At 43.1% G+C, this 19,871-nt stretch overlaps 1 protein-coding gene across 1 annotated transcript in view; it reads left to right on the top strand.

Moving 5' to 3' along the window:
- Nucleotides 1–19,871, top strand: part of WDR49 (WD repeat domain 49) — a 190,659-nt gene that overhangs the window by 42,143 nt on the left and 128,645 nt on the right. Inside the window, exons 7-8 of the mRNA XM_040428182.1 lie at nt 13,800–13,948; nt 14,176–14,409. Of these exons, the coding sequence (XP_040284116.1) occupies nt 13,800–13,948; nt 14,176–14,409 (383 nt within the window). The remainder of the gene's footprint in view (nt 1–13,799; nt 13,949–14,175; nt 14,410–19,871) is intronic.

Raw genomic sequence — 19,871 nt, 5'->3', positions numbered from 1 at the left:
AATAAGAAAAATATTATTCGGGCCAATGTATTGAATTAAAATTCAGGCCTTTTTTTACAGACACCTAACACTGTCTGGCTATCTATTTAGGTACCGTATTACACTAATACAGGCACACCAGTAATGACAGATTTAGCTGAATATAAATGTGAGGCCTATTTTTTAGGCGCTGTGTGACAGGTATACGTTTAATCACAGAATTAGACTTGTATCTGCACTGTAGCGTGTGTGTTAAGTTTTTCAGAATGACCCTATCAGCACCTTGAATCTAATATACCCTTTTAGGGATAGATTTAAAGTAGGTCTGATACAGCAGAAACAACTAATTTTGAGAATTGCAAATTTGGGAATTGTTTTTCAACCCAGAACAAAAACTGTGCTTTTACGGTCACTAAAAATAACTTGACCAGCTAAAACTGTACTGATTTGGATGAATATAAATGTCAGGCCTATTTTTTAGGCGCTGGGTGACAGGCTCAACTTGCCCCTGATGTAGTATATGGCCAAAAAATAACCACACTATTGATGGTTAAATGCACTTGGGTGACACAGGCTCAGCCTGCACCTGATGTAGTATATGGCCAAAAAATAACCACACTATTGATGGTTAAATGCACTTGATGAAAGCTTGACCCTGATGTAGGATATAGCAAAAAATAATTACACTATTGATGGTTAAATGCACTTGGGTGACACAGGCTCAGCCTGCACCTGATGTAGTATATGGCCAAAAAATAACCACACTATTGATGGTTAAATGCACTTGATGAAACTTGACCCTGATGTAGGATATAGCAAAAAATAACCACACTATTGATGGTTAAATGCACTTGGGTGACACAGGCTCAGCCTGCACCTGATGTAGTATATGGCCAAAAAATAACCACACTATTGATGGTTAAATGCACTTGATGAAAGCTTGACCCTGATGTAGGATATAGCAAAAAATAACCACACTATTGATGGTTAAATGCACTTGGTGGCAGCTTGTGCTGGCGCACCACAAGCCACAAAATGGCCGCCGATCACCCCAGAAAAAAGTGACTGAAAAATGCTCTGGGCAGCCTAAAAACACTGAGCAATTGAATAGAGGCAGTTCAATGATCCACAGCTGTAGATCGATCACTGAATGAAGTCTTTTGGAGGAGTTAATCTGCCTAATCTCGCCCTAACGTCGCAGCTGCAACCTCTCCCTACGCTTGTATCAGCAGAGTGACGTGCAGCGCTACGTGACCCAAGCTTATATAGAGGCTGGGTCACATGCTGCACTGGCCAATCACAGCCATGCCAATAGTAGGCATGGCTGTGATGGCCTCTTAGGGCAAGTAGTATGACGCTTGTTGATTGGCTGCTTTGCAGCCTTTCAAAAAGCGCCAAGAAAGCACCGAACCCGGACTTTTACGAAAATGTTAGGGTTCGGGTCCGTGTCACGGACACCCCAAAATTCGGTACGAACCCGAACTATACAGTTCGGGTTCGCTCATCCCTACTTATGAAATATAGCAAACGGCACAGAATATCAACAAAGTCTATGTTAGTGTCATATAGTCATCTTACATACAGTACAGACCAAAAGTTTGGACACACCTTCTCATTCAAAGAGTTTTCTTTATTTTCATGACTATGAAAATTGTAGATTCACACTGAAGGCATCAAAACTATGAATTAACACATGTGGAATTATATACATAACAAACAAGTGTGAAACAACTGAAAATATGTAATATTCTAGGTTCTTCAAAGTAGCCACCTTTTGCTTTGATTACTGCTTTGCACACTCTTGGCATTCTCTTGATGAGCTTCAAGAGGTAGTCCCCTGAAATGGTTTTCACTTCACAGGTGTGCCCTGTCAGGTTTAATAAGTGGGATTTCTTGCCTTATAAATGGGGTTGGGACCATCAGTTGCGTTGAGGAGAAGTCAGGTGGATACACAGCTGATAGTCCTACTGAATAGACTGTTAGAATTTGTATTATGGCAAGAAAAAAGCAGCTAAGTAAAGAAAAACGAGTGGCCATCATTACTTTAAGAAATTAAGGTCAGTCAGTCAGCCGAAAAAATTGGGAAAACTTTGAAAGTAAGGGCTATTTGACCATGAAGGAGAGTGATGGGGTGCTGCGCCAGGTGACCTGGCCTCCACAGTCACCGGACCTGAACCCAATCGAGATGGTTTGGGGTGAGCTGGACTGCAGAGTGAAGGCAAAAGGGCCAACAAGTGCTAAGCATCTCTGGGAACTCCTTCAAGACTGTTGGAAGACCATTTCAGGTGACTACCTCTTGAAGCTCATCAAGAGAATGCCAAGAGTGTGCAAAGCAGTAATCAAAGCAAAAGGTGGCTACTTTGAAGAACCTAGAATATGACATATTTTCAGTTGTTTCACACTTGTTTGTTATGTATATAATTCCACATGTGTTAATTCATAGTTTTGATGCCTTCATAGTCATGAAAATAAAGAAAACTCTTTGAATGAGAAGGTGTGTCCAAACTTTTGGTCTGTACTGTATGCTTTGGTCAAAAGTAGCCAGAAAGTGTCCGACCCCTTTAATATTGTGTTAGGGACAGGAATGTTAAGAACGTTTGTACTTTAGTACGTAAAGGCGGTTGTTTTTACTAGAAAACAGGGTGTGAAGAGGAATCCTCTGACTGAATGTTGCTAATAGAGATGAGTGAATCGAAGTTGACCAAGTGGAATTCGATCCAAACTTCAGGAAAAATTTGATTTGCACCAAATCCAAATTTCCTCACGCTTCGTGGTAACAAATCGCATTTTTTCCTAAAATGGCTGCTGCACGTGTTAGGACATGGAGAAAAGAACTCTGGGAACAAGGAATCACCCACAATGCCATGCATGCAGCCAATCAGCAGCCAGACAGCCCTGTGATGTCACAGCCCTATAAATAGCCTCAGCCATCTTGGATTCAGCCATTTTCCATTGTACTTAGTGCAGGGAGAGACGTCAGCAGGCACTAGGGAAAGTGCTAGGACAGACTTGAAAACTTTTATTTAGCTGAATAGAAGTTCAGGGAAAGAGAATTAGAAGTGTAGGGAAAGGATAGGGAGGAATTATTCCACAGTATTGAAGCAGAACAGGTCCAATAGGGGAGTTTAGAGCCTGGGTAATAGGAACAATCCTATTACACCTTGCTGCACTGACTGCGGATCCAAATTGCCATTATACTGCTGCTTTCAGGTTTGCAATAGATGATACCTCTGTAATTCCAAACCTTTCTTGTTATTGGGGTGCAAGTGCTGTGTGATACAGCCATTAATAGGGTGTATTACTAGGAAATATTTCTACATCTTATTAGCCCTTGTGCACTGCAGTTATATGTTCTAAAGCATTTTTTGGCGTGTATATGTGGAAAAAAAAGGGCTTATTAGCCGTTGTGTGTTGAAGTGAGAAAATTAAAGCCCTTTTGGCATGTATTTGTGGCAAAAAAAAGTATTATTTGCCGTTCAGCAGTACAGTTATATGTTCTAAAGCCTTTTTTGTCGTGTATTAGTGGGAAAAAAAGTATTATTTGCCGTTCAGCGGTGCAGTTATATTTTCTAAAGCCTTTTTTGGCGTGTATTAGTGGGAAAAAAAGTATTATTTGCCGTTCAGCGGTGCAGTTATATGTTCTAAAGCCTTTTTTGGCGTGTATAAGTGGGGGAAAAAAAGGGCTTATTAGCCATTGTGTGGTGAAGTGAGAAAATTACAGCCCATTTTTGTGTGTATGTATTAGTGGCAAAAAAATGTATTATTTGCCGTTCAGCAGTGCAGTTATATGTTCTAAATCTTTTTTTGGCGTGTATGAGTGGTGAAAAAAAGGGCTTATTAGCCATTGTGTGGTGAAGTGAGAAAATTACTGCATTTTTGGTGTGTATTAGTAGCAAAAAAAAAAGTATTTGCTGTTCATGGGTGCAGTTATATGTTCTAAAGCCTTTTTTGGCGTGTATTAGTAGGAAAAAAAGGTCTTATTAGCCGTTGTGTGAAGAAGTGAGAAAATTACAGCCCCTTTTGGCATGTATTGGTGGCAAAATAAAAATATTATTTGCCGTTCATCGGTGCAGTTATGTGTTCTAAAGCCTTTTTTGACATGTATTAGTGGCAAAAAAAAGTATTATTTGCCGTTGTGTGGTGAAGTGACAAAATTACAGCTTTTTTGGCGTGTATTAATTCCCTTTTTATTTACTTATTTGATCTAACAGTATGTCAGACAGAGAAGTGACAGGCCCTGCACAGTGGAGGGGAAGAGGCCTAAATGTTTCTGGCGCAGGCACAGATCGCAGCAGAGTAAGGGGGCGTGGCAGCAGGGGTCACTTCCAGAGTCCTGAGGTCCCAGTGTCAGCTAGTGGTCATGTCTTGACCAGCAACCCATCAGCTCTTGAATGGTTGACTCGGTCATCCACTTCGTCCCAAGTGACATCAGACAACTCCAGCCAAGAGTCGGTGGGTGCGTCAGACACAACCCTTAGTTGGCATGGCCCGGGAAGAGGCCCTGTGCCCTCACCTGTCCTCAATCTGCCTCTGTCCTTTTCTGTTCCTGCAGCCAGAGTATTATATGCTGTGGGCTCAGCTCTACTATACAGCAAAGATGAGCTACTAGAGGACAGCAGCTACTGCCCAGCCAAGATCTGGAGGAGACATCTGCTGCTTCCTCCGGTAGGCGAGCAAGTAGTGATGAGGAGAGTGGCATGGGAGCCGGGTGACAAAGGGGCTTCATCATCATTGGAAAAAGAGGTTGGCAGCTTGCACATGAGGCAACGGCGGAGCCCGCAACTCGGTAGCGTGGCCGGGAGTCAGCAGGGTGGCAGCAGTGGGAGGTCGGGAGCCAAACGTGCCCGGGGTGGACCACCCACTTCGCAGGAGCCTACCTGTCTGGAAAGTAGCAGTGCAGGGGTTCACGGAGGCAGCGGTAGCAGGCAGTTAGGGCGGAGTGTTGGGGGGAAAATGCCATACTAGGCGGTGTGGCAATTTTCTGTTAGGCCACCGGAGGAGGTGAACATGGCCATTTGCCGAATATGTGGGCAGAAGGTGAAGCATGGCTAGGGTGCCACCACCGCCCTGCATCAACACATGCAGTGTCACCATAAAGTGGTTTGGGGGAACTGTGGCTCCATTGTGGTGATCCAGCCTGTCGCAGGAACCGCTGCATCACCCAGTGGCACGCACCCAATTTCATGCAGTCAAGGCTCCACCACCTTAGCCAAAGGGAGTTGTCTGTCCTTCCCATCATCTGCTGCTCCTGATGCTTCTGCTCCTCCTCCTCCTCGTCAGTCATTCCATCAGCAATCGATCACCAAAGCGATTGGCAAGAGACAACAGTATGCGTGCATGCATCCAACGGCGCAGAAGCTGAACGTGCTCCTGGCCAAGTTGCTGGTGCTGCAGTCCCTCGCTTTCCAAGTGGTGGACTGCTCCTTTCAGAGAACTGATGGCTTGTGCCAAGCCGAGGTGGAGAGTCCAAAGCCGTCATTTCATTGCGAAAAAGGCAGTACCAGCCCTGCACACATATGTAGAACAAGAAGGTGGGCCAGTCCTTGAGCCTGTTGGTGTCTGCCAAAGTGCACAGCAGCGCCGACATGTGAAGCTGTAACTACGGTCAAGGACAATATGTGTCCTTTACGGCCCACTCGGTAAATGTGGTTTCTGCCAAGCCACACCAGCAACTTGGCCAGGTGACGCCGCTTCCGCCTCCACGTTCTCACGCCGTTGGTCCTGCAACATTGTTCGCCTCTGCCGCATCATCCTCCACCGTGTCCTCAGCCTCCACTGCAGGGACAATTCACAATTGCTCCTCCAGCATACCACATGTGCAGGGCACGGCAGTGTCACACTGTTCTACACCTCGTTTGCCTGGGCGAACGGAGTCACACAGGGGAGGAACTGCTCTGTGTCCTTTATCAAGAAATCGAATTCTGTCTTTCTCCGTGATAACTAAAAATCGGAACCATGGTGACCGACAACGGGAAGAACATGGTGACAGCGCTGCGTCAAGGAGGGCTGAGCCATGCGCCCTGCATTGCGCACGTGTTCAATCTGGTTGTTAAGCTTTTCCTGAAGTCTTCCACCCATCTGCAAGATATCCTAAAAATGGACAGGAAACTTTGCATGCACTTCAGCCACTCGTACACCGCCAAGCACACCCTCCTTGAGCTTGCAGCGGCAGACCAGTGTCCCCCAACATAGACTGATATGCGACGTTTCCACCCATTGGAATTCCACCCTCCGTATGTTGGACCAACTGTACGAACAGAGAAAGGCCATAAACAATTTCTTGATCATCTAAGAGGACAGGAGTACTCCCCTGTGTTACTTTGATGTCAGACAGTGGCAGCTCATGCTTGACACCTGCCGTTTGCTCAGGCCCTTTGAGGATGCCACATTATTTGTCAGTCGCCAGGACTACGGGATGAACAACGTAATTTCACTGCTTCATATCCTAGAACAGATGCTGGTACATCTGGCTGGTTAGGGGACTGGAGACGTGTAGCCTACATCTCATGGCCACATGAGCCCCGTGGGGGCTGAACTGGAGGAGGAGGAGGAGGACATTGGAGCACAAGCAATGTGTAGCGAAATGGGTAGTAACCCTTAGAGGTCTGGAATGTATTGGATAACACTGACATAATGTTGTCAGTGTTATCCAATACATTCCAGAACTGTAAGGGTTACATAGCATCATAAATCAATATAAAGCTATGCGACCCCGGCAGTGCTGGAAGTTCAAGACGGGAGCTGCGCCGGCGAGACCGGAGCGTGACACTCGCTTGTCTGAAAGCGACCTAAGGGTTAATAAACTATTAAACTACATAAACTATTCAGTCTCAGTCTGAATTGGTGAGCCTTTGAGATCTGTTCACATCGTTCGGTGATGCATAGTGGGTGCTGTTGTTGTGATGTTATGCCTGTGGGTAGATGGGGCCCAGTGCATTGTGAGCTTCGCCTGACAGGGGTGTTGTTGGGCTGCTGGGTCTCACCGTCTGTGGGTGCCGTGTTACTGTGGCGGTGGTCACCATGTGGCGCTGTGCCAAATTACAGTAGGGACCCACTCATAAGAGGCCGCCTTGACAAGGTGAGTGGGCCTATGCTTTTTCATCAAAACATATACTAATGGGGTCATTCATCAAACTAGTGTAGAGCGGAACCTTAGTTGCCCATAGTAACCAATCAGATTCCATCTTTCATTTCCCAAAGAGGCTGTCAAAAAGGAGAGGTGGAATCTGATTGGTTGCTATGGGCAACTAAGCCAGTTCTACTTTACACCAGTTTGATAAATAACCCCATAACTGCTCCAATGGAGATGTTTCTAAGCTATTCTGAGAGGCAATAGATCAATGCATGGTATGTGGATGTGCGATCCATATCTTTTTCTCCACAGTCTACCACAAGTTAATTTGTGCTTTATTTATTCAGGGAGACATTTTCAAACCCTTTCATGTCCTACCTTTATGGACAAAATGGTGACTAAATACATCTAGTGTGAACGTATTGTGTGCTTGCCGGCTGCTCTGGAGAACGTTGTGTTCTCTGCATAGCTGGCGAATAGAATGAATAGCTGCCATTGCTCGGCATCCCTCTTGAGTGCACTCTTGCAGTGTCTGTATTTTGCAATTATTGTGACCAAACAGTGTAAAAATATGTACGTGAATGTGTTTTGTTTGCAGAGAGATATACGTTTCTTATAAATGCTGATGCCGGGCTTCAATCTGTGAAACCTTTAGCATTCAAAGCTCATTGTGGCTTAGTGGGTAATTACAGGGCTTCATTGTTTTTAGAATATAAGGTGGCTCACAGAAAAGCTTTTGATCCTTTGTAATCTTTCTTGAGAAAATCTTTGAACCCAGCTTTGCCTTGTTTATAGTCTGTTTGTCATATCTTGACAATATTTAGTAGTTTACTTTGCCTTTTTGCATGCATGGTGTGTTGGGATGTACAATGCATTATTACATAGTGACTAGGTTCTAGCTGTAGTCTTTCTACATCATTTAAGCAGACCTGTCACTATACTATGCTGTACTACTTAAAGGGGATGTCTAACAGTTTTTTAAATTCTGAAGGTATCAGACAGGCTCATAAATGAAAGAAAACTGGTTAAGGGCTCATGCACACGACAGTATTTTGCACTCAGTATACTGTCCGTTTTTAGAGTTCAGTATGCGGTACATATACTGAACCATTCATTTCAATTCCGTTTTAGTATTTCCGTACCGTGAAAAGATAGAACATGTCCTATTCTTGTCCGCAAATTACGGTGCTTGGCTCCATTCAAGTCAATGGGTCAGCAAAAAAACCGGAACACATACGGAAATGCATCCGTATGTCTTCTGTACCCGTTCCGTTTTTGCTGAACCATCTATTAAAAATGTTATGCCCAGCCCAATTTTCTCTATGTAATTACTGTATACTGTATATGGCATACGGAAAAACGGAACGGAAAGGAAACGGAAACACAACAGAAAAAAAAAACGGAACAACGGATCCGTAAAAATCAGACCGCAAAACACTGAAAAAGCCATACAGTCGTGTGCATGAGCCCTAAGGCCGAATGCACACGGCCGCGTTCCGCGTTCCGCGGCCGAGAGCGGTCCGTGGTATGCCGGGCTGGATTCCTGTTCAGAGCAGGAGCTTCATGCCCCAATGGGGCTCACAATCTAAGTTCCCTATCAGTATGTCTTTGGAGTGTAAATACACATTAAGAAGCTCAGAATAGTAGCAGTAATGCAAACTAAAATGATTCAAATATTCAGCGTTTACATCCCAGCATCTGCCATTTTGCATTTGTTTGCTTATGTATTGTAGTTCAAAGGGAACCTGTCATCAACTTTATGCTGCCCATACTAATGGCAGAATAAAGTAGAGACAGGTGAGTTGGTTTCTGCGGTCTGTCATTTATAAGTTAAAAGTAAGTGGTTGTCGAGAACCAACATCACAATCATTGCAGACTGGGCCTGGAAAAGAGTCCTGGCCACCTGAGAAGAGTCCTGGTTATTCATGACTTCCTGCTCTCCTGCCCACCTGCTGATGACTGACAGTCTTCTACCTAGTTTTCTCCCTTTCTCTCTAGGAGAGAACTGCCAATCATCAGCAGATGGGTGAGAGAGCAGGAGATTATGGATAACCAGGACTCTTCTCAGGTAGATGTGACTCTTTTCCAGGCCCAGTCTGCAATGATTATGATGCTGGTTCTCAGCAACCACTTACATGAGTGACACACCGCTGAAATCAGCATTTCTGTCACTATTTTATGCTGCCCTCAGTGATGTCAGCATAAAGTTGATGACAGGTTCCCTTTAAATGCAATGATGTCTGACATAGATACATCTGTATGGCAATTTTTAGTTAAAGGGAACCTGTCATGAGCATTTAGGCCCAAAACAGCCATCAAACTTATTTTCCAGGATGGTGACAGGCTCACAAAGACATCCTTCTATATTCTGGAACATTTGGCCTAACACAGAATGTATTAAATTGACTGTAAGGAGTCACAGGGGTGGAGCCACTCCTCAGAAGAGTCATTCTTGCAGGTTCTTCTACTGGGTTGATTTCCATCCCACAGACCGGGTAATTCATCCCAAGTCACCTCCAGTGGCATCCAGCACAGGCACAATAAAGCTAGGTGTACGGGCCTAGGCTAGATCCGCGCACTATGCATGCATTGGATACCACCGGAGGTGGCTTGAGATGATCTTTAATCAAGCCAAAAGAGGCACAGGCCTGCATTCTTCTTTAGAGGAGTGGTTCCACCCACATGACTTCTTACAGGTCATTTGAATACAGCTTTCAAAGTTCTTCTTCCGTGTTATCCTGAATCTCCCAGAAGGATATCACTGTGAACCTGTCATTGTCCTGAATAACAGACTGGTGGCGGTTTGGGGGCCTAAATCCTCATAACAGGTTTATTTTAATGTATGTGATTACATTTTGTTGGAAATTAGGGGCTGTTCACATCTCGTTTTTGTTGTATGTTTGTGAATAGAAAAAGGCATAGAAACGTATGGCTTGTCGCACCCACAGACATGGGCAAAAATTGTTCGAAAGTGCATACTTTTGACTTTATTTAAAAAATTTTATATTTATGTATGTTTTTTTGCAGGACAGAATAACGTAGCATACCACATTTTTCTGTCCCACAAAAAAAAACATAGAAATGTACGGTATATGTTTTTTTTTTACTTTGCAGTGAATGGGAGATGGATGGAAATGTAAGACAATACGTTTCCATCCGTTAAACGTATCTGTTTTTTAAATAATGCATTCAAATCTTCAAATCTTTATTTTGAAAAAGAAAGATTTCACAAAAACCTGTATATTTAAATAAAACACACAAATGTATTGAAACGTAGGCACATCTGTCAAACATAAAAAAAGATAGATAACCATAAAATTGCATATATTTGTATACTTTTTTTTACTGTATGTCTAAAAGTATCCACTTGACGTACAGCAAAAACGAGACGTGAACAGCCCCTTAGGCTACTTTCACACTAGTGTTTTTTGCGGATCCGTCATGGATCTGCAAAAACGCTTCTGTTACCATAATACATCCGCCTGCATCTGTCATGATCCGGTGGTATTATGTCCTCTATAGCCATGGCGGATCTGTCATGAACACCATTGAAAGTCAATGGGGGAACGATCCGTTTTCTATTGTGTCAGAGAAAGCGGATCCATCCCCATTGACTCACATTGTGTGCCAGGACGGATCTGTCTTGCTTCGCACCATGTCGCGGACAGAAAAATGCTGCAGGCAGCGTTTTGGTGTCCGCCTCCAGAGCGGAATGGTGACAGAATGGAGGCAAACTAATGCATTCTGAGCGGATCTTATTCCATTCAGAATGCATTAGGGCAAAACTGATCTGTTTTGGACCGCTTGTGAGAGCCCTGAACGGATCTCACAAACGGAAAGCCAAAACGCTAGTGTGAAAGTAGCCTTATACTGTCAAGTATACAAAAAAGTATAGGATATTATGAGATATTGCATATTATGCCAAATTTATAAAAAACAAAAAAGATGCACATCGCATAATATATTTAGTGCAGCTCACCTGGTATGTTAGATACTTTTCTGTTTGCTGCCGTGTAAGCCGTGTACCGAGATGGGCTCCCCAGGATACAGCGTAGTCACAGACAATGAAAGCGACACTGACACCAGCTTTATATACAAGAACAGAAACTTTACTTTGGAAACAGTAATAACACAAGTACAAACAGAATAAGTAATACCCCAGGCCCACAGTCACCGTCCCTGTCCGAGGGACAGGCCAAGCCAGTTGGCGCACACAGCAGAGCCTACAAGTCGTGCTGTGCCGCTATAGAGGACACACCTAACCGTGGGCAGATGCAGCAGAGCCTGCAAGTCAATTACTGCGCTGCAGTCCAGTACAGTAAGGCCTAACAAAGCTATAACCATAACTAACTAGCTAACACAAGGCCTAGGCTAGTCTCTGTTACTTTAGGCGCCAAATAGTATAGTACAATTGGTAATCAGGTGTACTGACCTGCGTCCGTTCTGGGCCCTAGGATGTCACTTACCCGGTATGGCCACCACGCTCTCAGCAACCTTGCTTGATGATAAGGCTTCTTGTCCACACACAGGAAATGGTCTTCCTGGGACAACCTCTCTTTCAAAGAGCTGGATCCAGTAAGGGGACAACAGCTACTCTCCTTCCTTTGAGTGTCCACTCACTGCCGGACATCCGCAAGCCAGGATGGAATCGGATTCAGTCCCTCACAGCACACTCACCATGTCAGATCAACACTTCCTGGTTCACGCAGAAGCAGCTTGCATGAGTCATCATCTGCTTTGCATATGCAGATCCCAGAGTGTGCTGACTGTGCTGCAAAACAGTGGCCTCTAGTGACCGGAATGCCAAATGACAGCTCCAATACAATTTAAACAAAAACATTATACAGGCAGAGCTTATCCACAATCTCACAGCCGCATTGCTGCTATAGATGTACAGTCGTGGCCAAAAGTTTTGAGAATGACACAAATATTAGTTTTCACAAAGTTTGCTGCTAAACTGCTTTTAGATCTTTGTTTCAGTTGTTTCTGTGATGTAGTGAAATATAATTACACGCACTTCATACGTTTCAAAGGCTTTTATCGACAATTACATGACATTTATGCAAAGAGTCAGTATTTGCAGTGTTGGCCCTTCATTTTCAGGACCTCTGCAATTCGACTGGGCATGCTCTCAATCAACTTCTGGGCCAATTCCTGACTGATAGCAACCCATTCTTTCATAATCACTTCTTGGAGTTTGTCAGAATTAGTGGGTTTTTGTTTGTCCACCCGCCTCTTGAGGATTGACCACAAGTTCTCAATGGGATTAAGATCTGGGGAGTTTCCAGGCCATGGACCCAAAATGTCAATGTTTTGGTCCCCGAGCCACTTAGTTATCACTTTTGCCTTATGGCACGGCGCTCCATTGTTCTTCACCAAACTGTTGTTGGATTGTTGGAAGAAGTTGCTGTTGGAGGGTATTTTGGTACCATTCTTTATTCATGGCTGTGTTTTTGGGCAAAATTGTGAGTGAGCCCACTCCCTTGGATGAGAAGCAACCCCACACATGAATGGTCTCAGGATGCTTTACGGTTGGCATGACACAGGACTGATGGTAGCACTCACCTTTTCTTCTCCGGACAAGCCTTTTTCCAGATGCCCCAAACAATCGGAAAGAGGCTTCATCAGAGAATATGACTTTGCCCCAGTCCTCAGCAGTCCATTCACCATACTTTCTGCAGAAGATCAATCTGTCCCTGATGTTTTTTTTGGAGAGAAGTGGCTTCTTTGCTGCCCTTCTTGACACCAGGCCATCTTCCAAAAGTCTTCGCCTCACTGTGCGTGCAGATGCGCTCACACCTGCCTGCTGCCATTCCTGAGCAAGCTCTGCACTGGTGGCACTCCGATCCCGCAGCTGAATCCTCTTTAGAAGACGAATCTGGCGCTTGCTGGACTTTCTTGGATGCCCTGAAGCCTTCTTAACAAGAATTGAACCTCTTTCCTTGAAGTTCTTGATGATCCTATAAATTGTTGATTGAGGTGCACTCTTAGTAGCCACAATATCCTTGCCTGTGAAGCCATTTTTATGCAACGCAATGATGGCTGCACGTGTTTATTTGCAGGTCACCATGGTTAACAATGGAAGAACAATGATTTCAAGCATCACCCTCCTTTTAACATGTCAAGTCTGCCATTTTAACCCAATCAGCCTGACATAATGATCTCCAGCCTTGTGCTCGTCAACATTCTCATCTGCGTTAACAAGACGATTACTGAAATGATCTCAGCAGGTCCTTTAATAACAGCAATGAAATGCAGTGGAAAGGTTTTTTTGGGATTAAGTTAATTTTCATGGCAAAGAAGGACTATGCAATTCATCTGATCACTCTTCATAACATTCTGGAGTATATGCAAATTGCTATTATAAAAACTTAAGCAGCAACTTTTCCAATTTCCAATATTTATGTAATTCTCAAAACTTTTGGCCACGACTGTACACCAATATCCTGTACTATAAAATCATTATTTTACTCTCCTCCCCCTTAGTCAAGCATATTTCTCTCAACACTTATGGAAACTTATGTCAAAAACACGATACATTTTGAGCACTTCATAAACTCCATTTTAGTCACAATTTGCTACAGAAATCTTTCTGCATATTACGTCTCCTCCAATCACTATAAATTTGATAATCTTAACTGATAGGCTAGTAATATTGAATGCATGCATATCAAGTATAGATATGAAAAATCTGCAATCTTAGTTTCCACCATTGTATTATTATTGTTGTTATTTTATTTTCTAATAGCAACTGCTGGAATCGATCACAAGATTTGTCTCTGGAACCCCTATGTCGTCTCCAAACCCACTGGAATTCTGCAAGGCAACATGGCCAGTGTGATCACTGTCAAATTCATTGCTAGTCGCAAACAGCTGTTTAGTTTTTCTAAAGACAAGGTGAGAATACCCAGTAATAATAGTGGGAGTTATGAATGAAATATGTGTTTATAATGTATTTGTCTCTGTCATCTCTTTGTTACTGTTGTTTTTGCTCATGAGAAGGTAACACTTTTTCTCCCATTCCAGGGTCTTCAGTATGCTATATGTACATGACACTAGAGCTCTGTGAATCGCTGTCAGGACCTTGCATGTGATTTACAACTGCAGTATATAATGTCTTGCAGGTGCTGAGGGTCTGGGACATACATCATCAGGTGTGCATACAACGCATAGCTGGAATCTTCCCCAAAACACTGGAATTTCAAATGTCCTTCTATTTCTATGAGCCCCATGGACGTCTATTTCTGTCCTTCAACAACCAGCTGTCAGTACTGGAGATGAAGAAGGAGGCCAGTAAAAGAGTTACAAGCCACGAGAAGCCAGTGACGTGTGTGCTGTACAATGCTACGTTCAAGCAGGTACAGTACACTTCAAATCCAAGAATCACATTTACAGTATTTAAACCCAGAGCTGCTGGGCTTTGTAGAATATATCCGATTAAGGGCTTGTTCTTACGACCTTATGTCTTTTTCAGTGTTTTGCGGGCCGTTTTTCCCCGATCTGATTTTCAGGTTTTTTTTTTCAGCAGTGTTTCCAGTTCCGTTCCATTTTTCCGTTCCGTTTTTTTCGTATGGCATATACAGTATACAGTAATTACATAGAAAAAATTGGGCTGGACATAACATTTTCAATAGATGGTTCCGCAAAAACGGAACGGATACGGAAGACATATGGAGTACATTCCGTATGTGTTCCGTTTTTTTTGCGGACCCATTGACTTGAATGGAGCCACTGAACATGATTTGCGGGCAATAATAGGACATGTTCAATCTTTGAACGGAACGGAAAAATGGAAATACGTAAATGGAATGCATACGGAGTACATTTTGTTTTTTTTTGCGGAACCATTGAAAACGGCCCGTAAACGGAACGCAAAAAACTTTCGTGTGAACGAGCCCTAAGGGGCCATGCACACGTCTGTATTAGGCCTCGTTCACATTTCCATGTCTGTTAGACGTCCGTGAAAAAATCCATCCTTGTTTCATCCGTGCTTGGTCCGTGTGTTCATTTTTTGCGCTCTGTGTGTTGAAAATTTATTTCAAAAGCATCTCCTATCAGTGGTCACTGATAGACTAAACACGGATGCCATCTGTATTGTATTCTTGATTTTCACAGACCCGTAGACTTCAGTTGGCATGTTTGTTCCCCATTACAGACCAAAGTAGTCCATGTCTCATTTTTTTTCACTGACCCATGGTCAGTAAAAAAATACTAATGTGTGAACAAACATTTTAAAATCAATGGGTTTGTGTCCTGTCCCCAGAAAATGTCGGTCAGCACATATCAGTGAAAAAACGGAAATGTGAATGAGGCTTTACAGATCCATAATACAGTGGTCATAGCTTGCTTGTGGCGCAGAAAATGAAAATTTCAGGTGTAATGTGTGCCAGGTTTTCTGGTGCAGCTATTGTGTGGGGCCAGGGAGGTCTCATCTGTGACATGCCCTCTCCCACACACTCCGTCCACTTTTTGTAAAAGTGGCAGTGGTGTCGGAAAAGAGGGAAAAGTCACAAATTTTCCACTTTTCAGTTTTCTGTCGACAGTGACAGATTCCCCCCATAGAGTATAATGGGTTTAAATGCTGCTTGGAAATTTTCTAATATTTGAATTCTGTTTCAGACTGAGCAGTGCCACATTCTAGATGTTGTGAAGAGTAGAATAATATCTACATTTTTTTTCTTCAGTTGTGACCAGCAAAATGATGTCAAGACAGTAACATAAACATTTAGTGATTTACTGCATATTATGTGATTATCCATAAACTTCTTGCATACAGTGTAGCAATTCAATTAGGTTGTGTTCTTTTTTATATACAGTTTGAAAGCTGTTTTAATCTGGAGCAGTGCTTCACAAAGAGACTGTTCTGGAACTTAATGGTTGCATTTACTCATTTAAAATGCTGAAGCCTATTGTCTTTTTACAGCCAAAATATATTTTGCTAGAGAAGGTCTTGGATTTATTCAGAACCATTTCACATATAAGAGGTTAAAGTCAATATACAGTTAAAGGGAAATTCCATTTTCAGCATTTTGGTTTAACTCAACATAGTATCTTTCAAATAATTGACTGTTTTTGTACTGACTTTTAAGTGGTGTGAGTGGCTTTTTTAATCAAAGTTTCTGTTAGGCTACACTCACAATTTGCAGAATTGCTGCAGAAAATTTCTGCACCAATTACATAAGAATCTGCAGGGAAATTTGCTTGCAATATTTGCCTGTAGGAAAACGAGTGGCACTTTCCAGTGGTGCTTTCCTCGCTTCCTTGGCCGTTCCCATGCTGGTCCCTGTAAAACCCAGACTCCTACAATGTCATCTCGTCCTATGTAACTGTTGTATTAGACTACTGCATTAGGGCTCGTTCACTCGACCGCTGGTGTCCCGTGCTGTGAACCGCAAATTGCGGTCCGCAATGCACGGGCACCTTCCGTGTTGGCAGGCGCATGGGGATCGCAGACCCATTCACTTGAATGGGTCCGCGATTCCTCCGTTCCGCAAAAAGATAGAGCATGTTGAAATGAATGGGTCCGCATCCGTGATGCGGAATGACAACGGAACAATGCCCGTGTATTGCGGATCCGCAAATGCTGTCCGCAATGCGGGAACGGGACACCAACGGTCGTGTGAACGAGCCCTTATGCTGTGGACTTGCCATGCAAAAATCCATGCATAATATAAACAATATGTGCATGCAACCATAAAGGGGTCCAGGATTTTTAATTTGCAACCCCACCTCCCCCATCCAGCAGTTCCTGTGAAGGAATCTATACTTACCTGCTCCTCACCTTTATATTCCAGGCTGTCTTCACTGTATTTCCAGTTCCCATCTCTCAAATTTCACACGGATGAGGTAACGTGTGCCGCATCAGCCAATGACTGTCCTCAGCGGGAACATGTCCCCAAGCGGCTTGTGACCCTGCAGTAATTTATCGATTGGGGACACTTCATCACTGAGGCCAGTCATTACTGCAGCAGCGCACGTGAACCCATCCATGCAGAAGTTTACAGACAGGGACTAGAAGTCCAGTGAAGTGAACAAAACTGGAATAGTGAGGCAAGGAGCAAGTAAATGTAGATTTCTTAACAAGACCTGCTGGGTGGGAGGTGAATTTATTTTAAAAAATCCTGGACTTCCCTTTTAAAGTCTATGGTAATTACTTGGTTCCAATAGTTGTCCCATTAGTCGTAAGAGTTTTTGTTTGTGTAATTCTTCTTGACTGTCAGTGGCAAATGCTACATTTACTTTATTATCTCCTGACAATGAAAATGTGCAGTATTACGCACGATATGAATAATTTTCCATCTGAAAAATAATTTTCAAGAGAGTTTTATTTATTTTGCTATAACCACTTTGATATGAAACAGACTTATTCTAGAATAATGCAGTGGTGCAAAGCGGTATACAAAAATTACGTTTGAAGTGCACATACTTCTGGTTTTAATTGGATAGCTGATGCAGCCTCCAGGCTTCTTTTATTATTTTGTAGAAGTGCAATCATAGTTAGTAACTAGGGATGAGCGGACCCGTGGATGTTCGGGTTCGGCCAAAGTTCGGGTCAAATTTCGGGTTCGGGACCCGAACCCCATTGAAGTTAATAGGGACCTGAACTTTGGTGCACTAAGGCTACTTTCACTCTTGCGGCAGAGTGATCCGGCAAGCAGTTCCGTCGCCGAAACTGCCTGCCGGATTCGGGAAACATATGTCAACTCATGACATTTGTAAGACTGATCAGGATTAAAAATGCCTGATCAGTCAGAAAAATGCATTGAAATTACAGATCCGGTGGTACAGATATATGGTGGTCATGCCCTCTAATCATCCCATTCTGGGAAGGCGTTAATAAGATAATAAATACAGTCTCGGCTATAGAACTAAAGATCACACTTGAAATGGTGTTCTTCTCACTTCCAACTGACCTTTACAGACCATCCAGACGCAATTTAGTAACCTACCTTATTGCGACTGCCAAATCTATCATACCTCTCCACTGGAGAGACGCAAACGCCCCCACAATAAAGGAATGGATTACCAAGGTAAATCAAATTTGTAGTTTCGAAGAAATGACAAGCTGGATCAACAGAAACCACAATAAATTTCTGAAAACCTGGCACCCTTGGAGGCTATGGAGTGATAGGCAATGAAAATAGCTGACCTAACCGACACCCTGACCTAGATCTTGAACATAGTTCCCTAGTTCCTTAACTCATATACAGTTCTACTGAGCACTGAAATAGCTTAACCTTACTCATTATCTCCCCCCCCCCAATTTCACCCCCCCCCTCCTATTCTTCATCTTTTCTCTCCTTCTATCACCTTTCTCCCCCTTTTTCTATCTTACCTTTTATGTATAAATGGCATATGGTCCAGACAACCATGGTCCCCCATTAAGTCTTTACTTAACACCTTTAGGATAATAGGGGATTATGATCATTGATATACCGCATAATATAACTCATGGATCTATAAAAATAAGTCAAGTAGTTAATATATGTAATGTAATGTATATGACCTGTAATATCAACTCTGTATTCTACTAAATATGGCCAAAAGGTCATTGTTTGTTTTGGAAAAATTCTGAAAATAAAGAATTCATAAAAAAAAAAAAAAGAAATTACAGATCCGTCTATCCAGTGTCATCCGGCAAAACGGATCCGGCATTTATTTTTTTTCACTTTTTTTTCGGTCTGCGCATGCGTAGACTGGAAGGACGGATCCGGCATTCCGGTATTTTGAATGCCGGATCTGCCACTAATACATTCCTTACATTCCGGCAAGTCTTCATTTTTTTGGGCCGGAGATAAAACCGTAGCATGCTTCGGTTTTATCTTTTACCTGATCAGTCAAAATGACTGAATGGAAGACATCCTGATGCATCCTGAACGGATTGCTCTCCATTCAGAATGCATGGGGATATGCCTGATCAGTTCTTTTCCAGCATTGAGCCCTTTTGACGGAACTCAGTGCCGGAAAAGAAAAACGCTAGTGTGAAAGTACCCTAAAATGGCTGTATAAGGCCCCTTGCAGATGAGCGAGTCCAGATAAGGTTCGGATGCGTTGCAGCAAACCCGCGCGAGTAGGTATGCAGTTTTGACTGCGATTGCGTTTTGTTGTTCAGTTTTTATCACGCGGGTGCAATGTGTTTTGATAAAAAACTGAATGTGGTACCCAGACCCGAACTTCTTCACAGAAGTTCAGGTTTGGGTTCAAGGTTGTGTAGATTGTATTATTTCCCCTTATAACATGGTTATAAGGGAAAATAATAGCATTCTGAATACAGAATGCATAGTACAATAGGGCTGGAGGGGTTAAAAAATAATTCAAAATAATTTAACTCACCTTAATCCACTTGTTCGCGCATCCGGCATCTCTTCTGTCTTCTTCTTTGAGGAATAGGACCTTTGATGACGTCACTGCGCTCATCACATGGTCCATCACATGATCTTTTACCATTGTGATGGATCATGTGACGGACCATGTGATGAGCGCAGTGATGTCATCAAAGGTCCTTTTCCTGTGCACAGCAAAGAAGAAGACAGAAGAGAAGCCGGGCTGCGCGATCAAGTGGATTAAGGTGAGTTATATTATTATTATTTTTTTTTTTAACCCCTCCAGCCCTATTGTACTATGCATTCTGTATTAAGAATGCTATTATTTTCCCTTATAACCATGTTATAAGGGAAAATAATAATGATCGGGTCTCCATCCCGATCGTCTCCTAGCAACCGTGCATGAAAATCGCACCGCATCCGCACTTGCTTGCGGATGCTTGCGATTTTCACGCAGCCCCATTCAATTCTATGGGGCCTGCGTTGCGTGAAAAACG

Source organism: Bufo bufo, chromosome 4 (assembly GCF_905171765.1).
Source record: "Bufo bufo chromosome 4, aBufBuf1.1, whole genome shotgun sequence".
NCBI lineage: Eukaryota > Metazoa > Chordata > Amphibia > Anura > Bufonidae > Bufo > Bufo bufo.
Note: the sequence above shows the minus strand (reverse complement) of the source record. Positions and strands in the feature narration are given on the sequence as shown.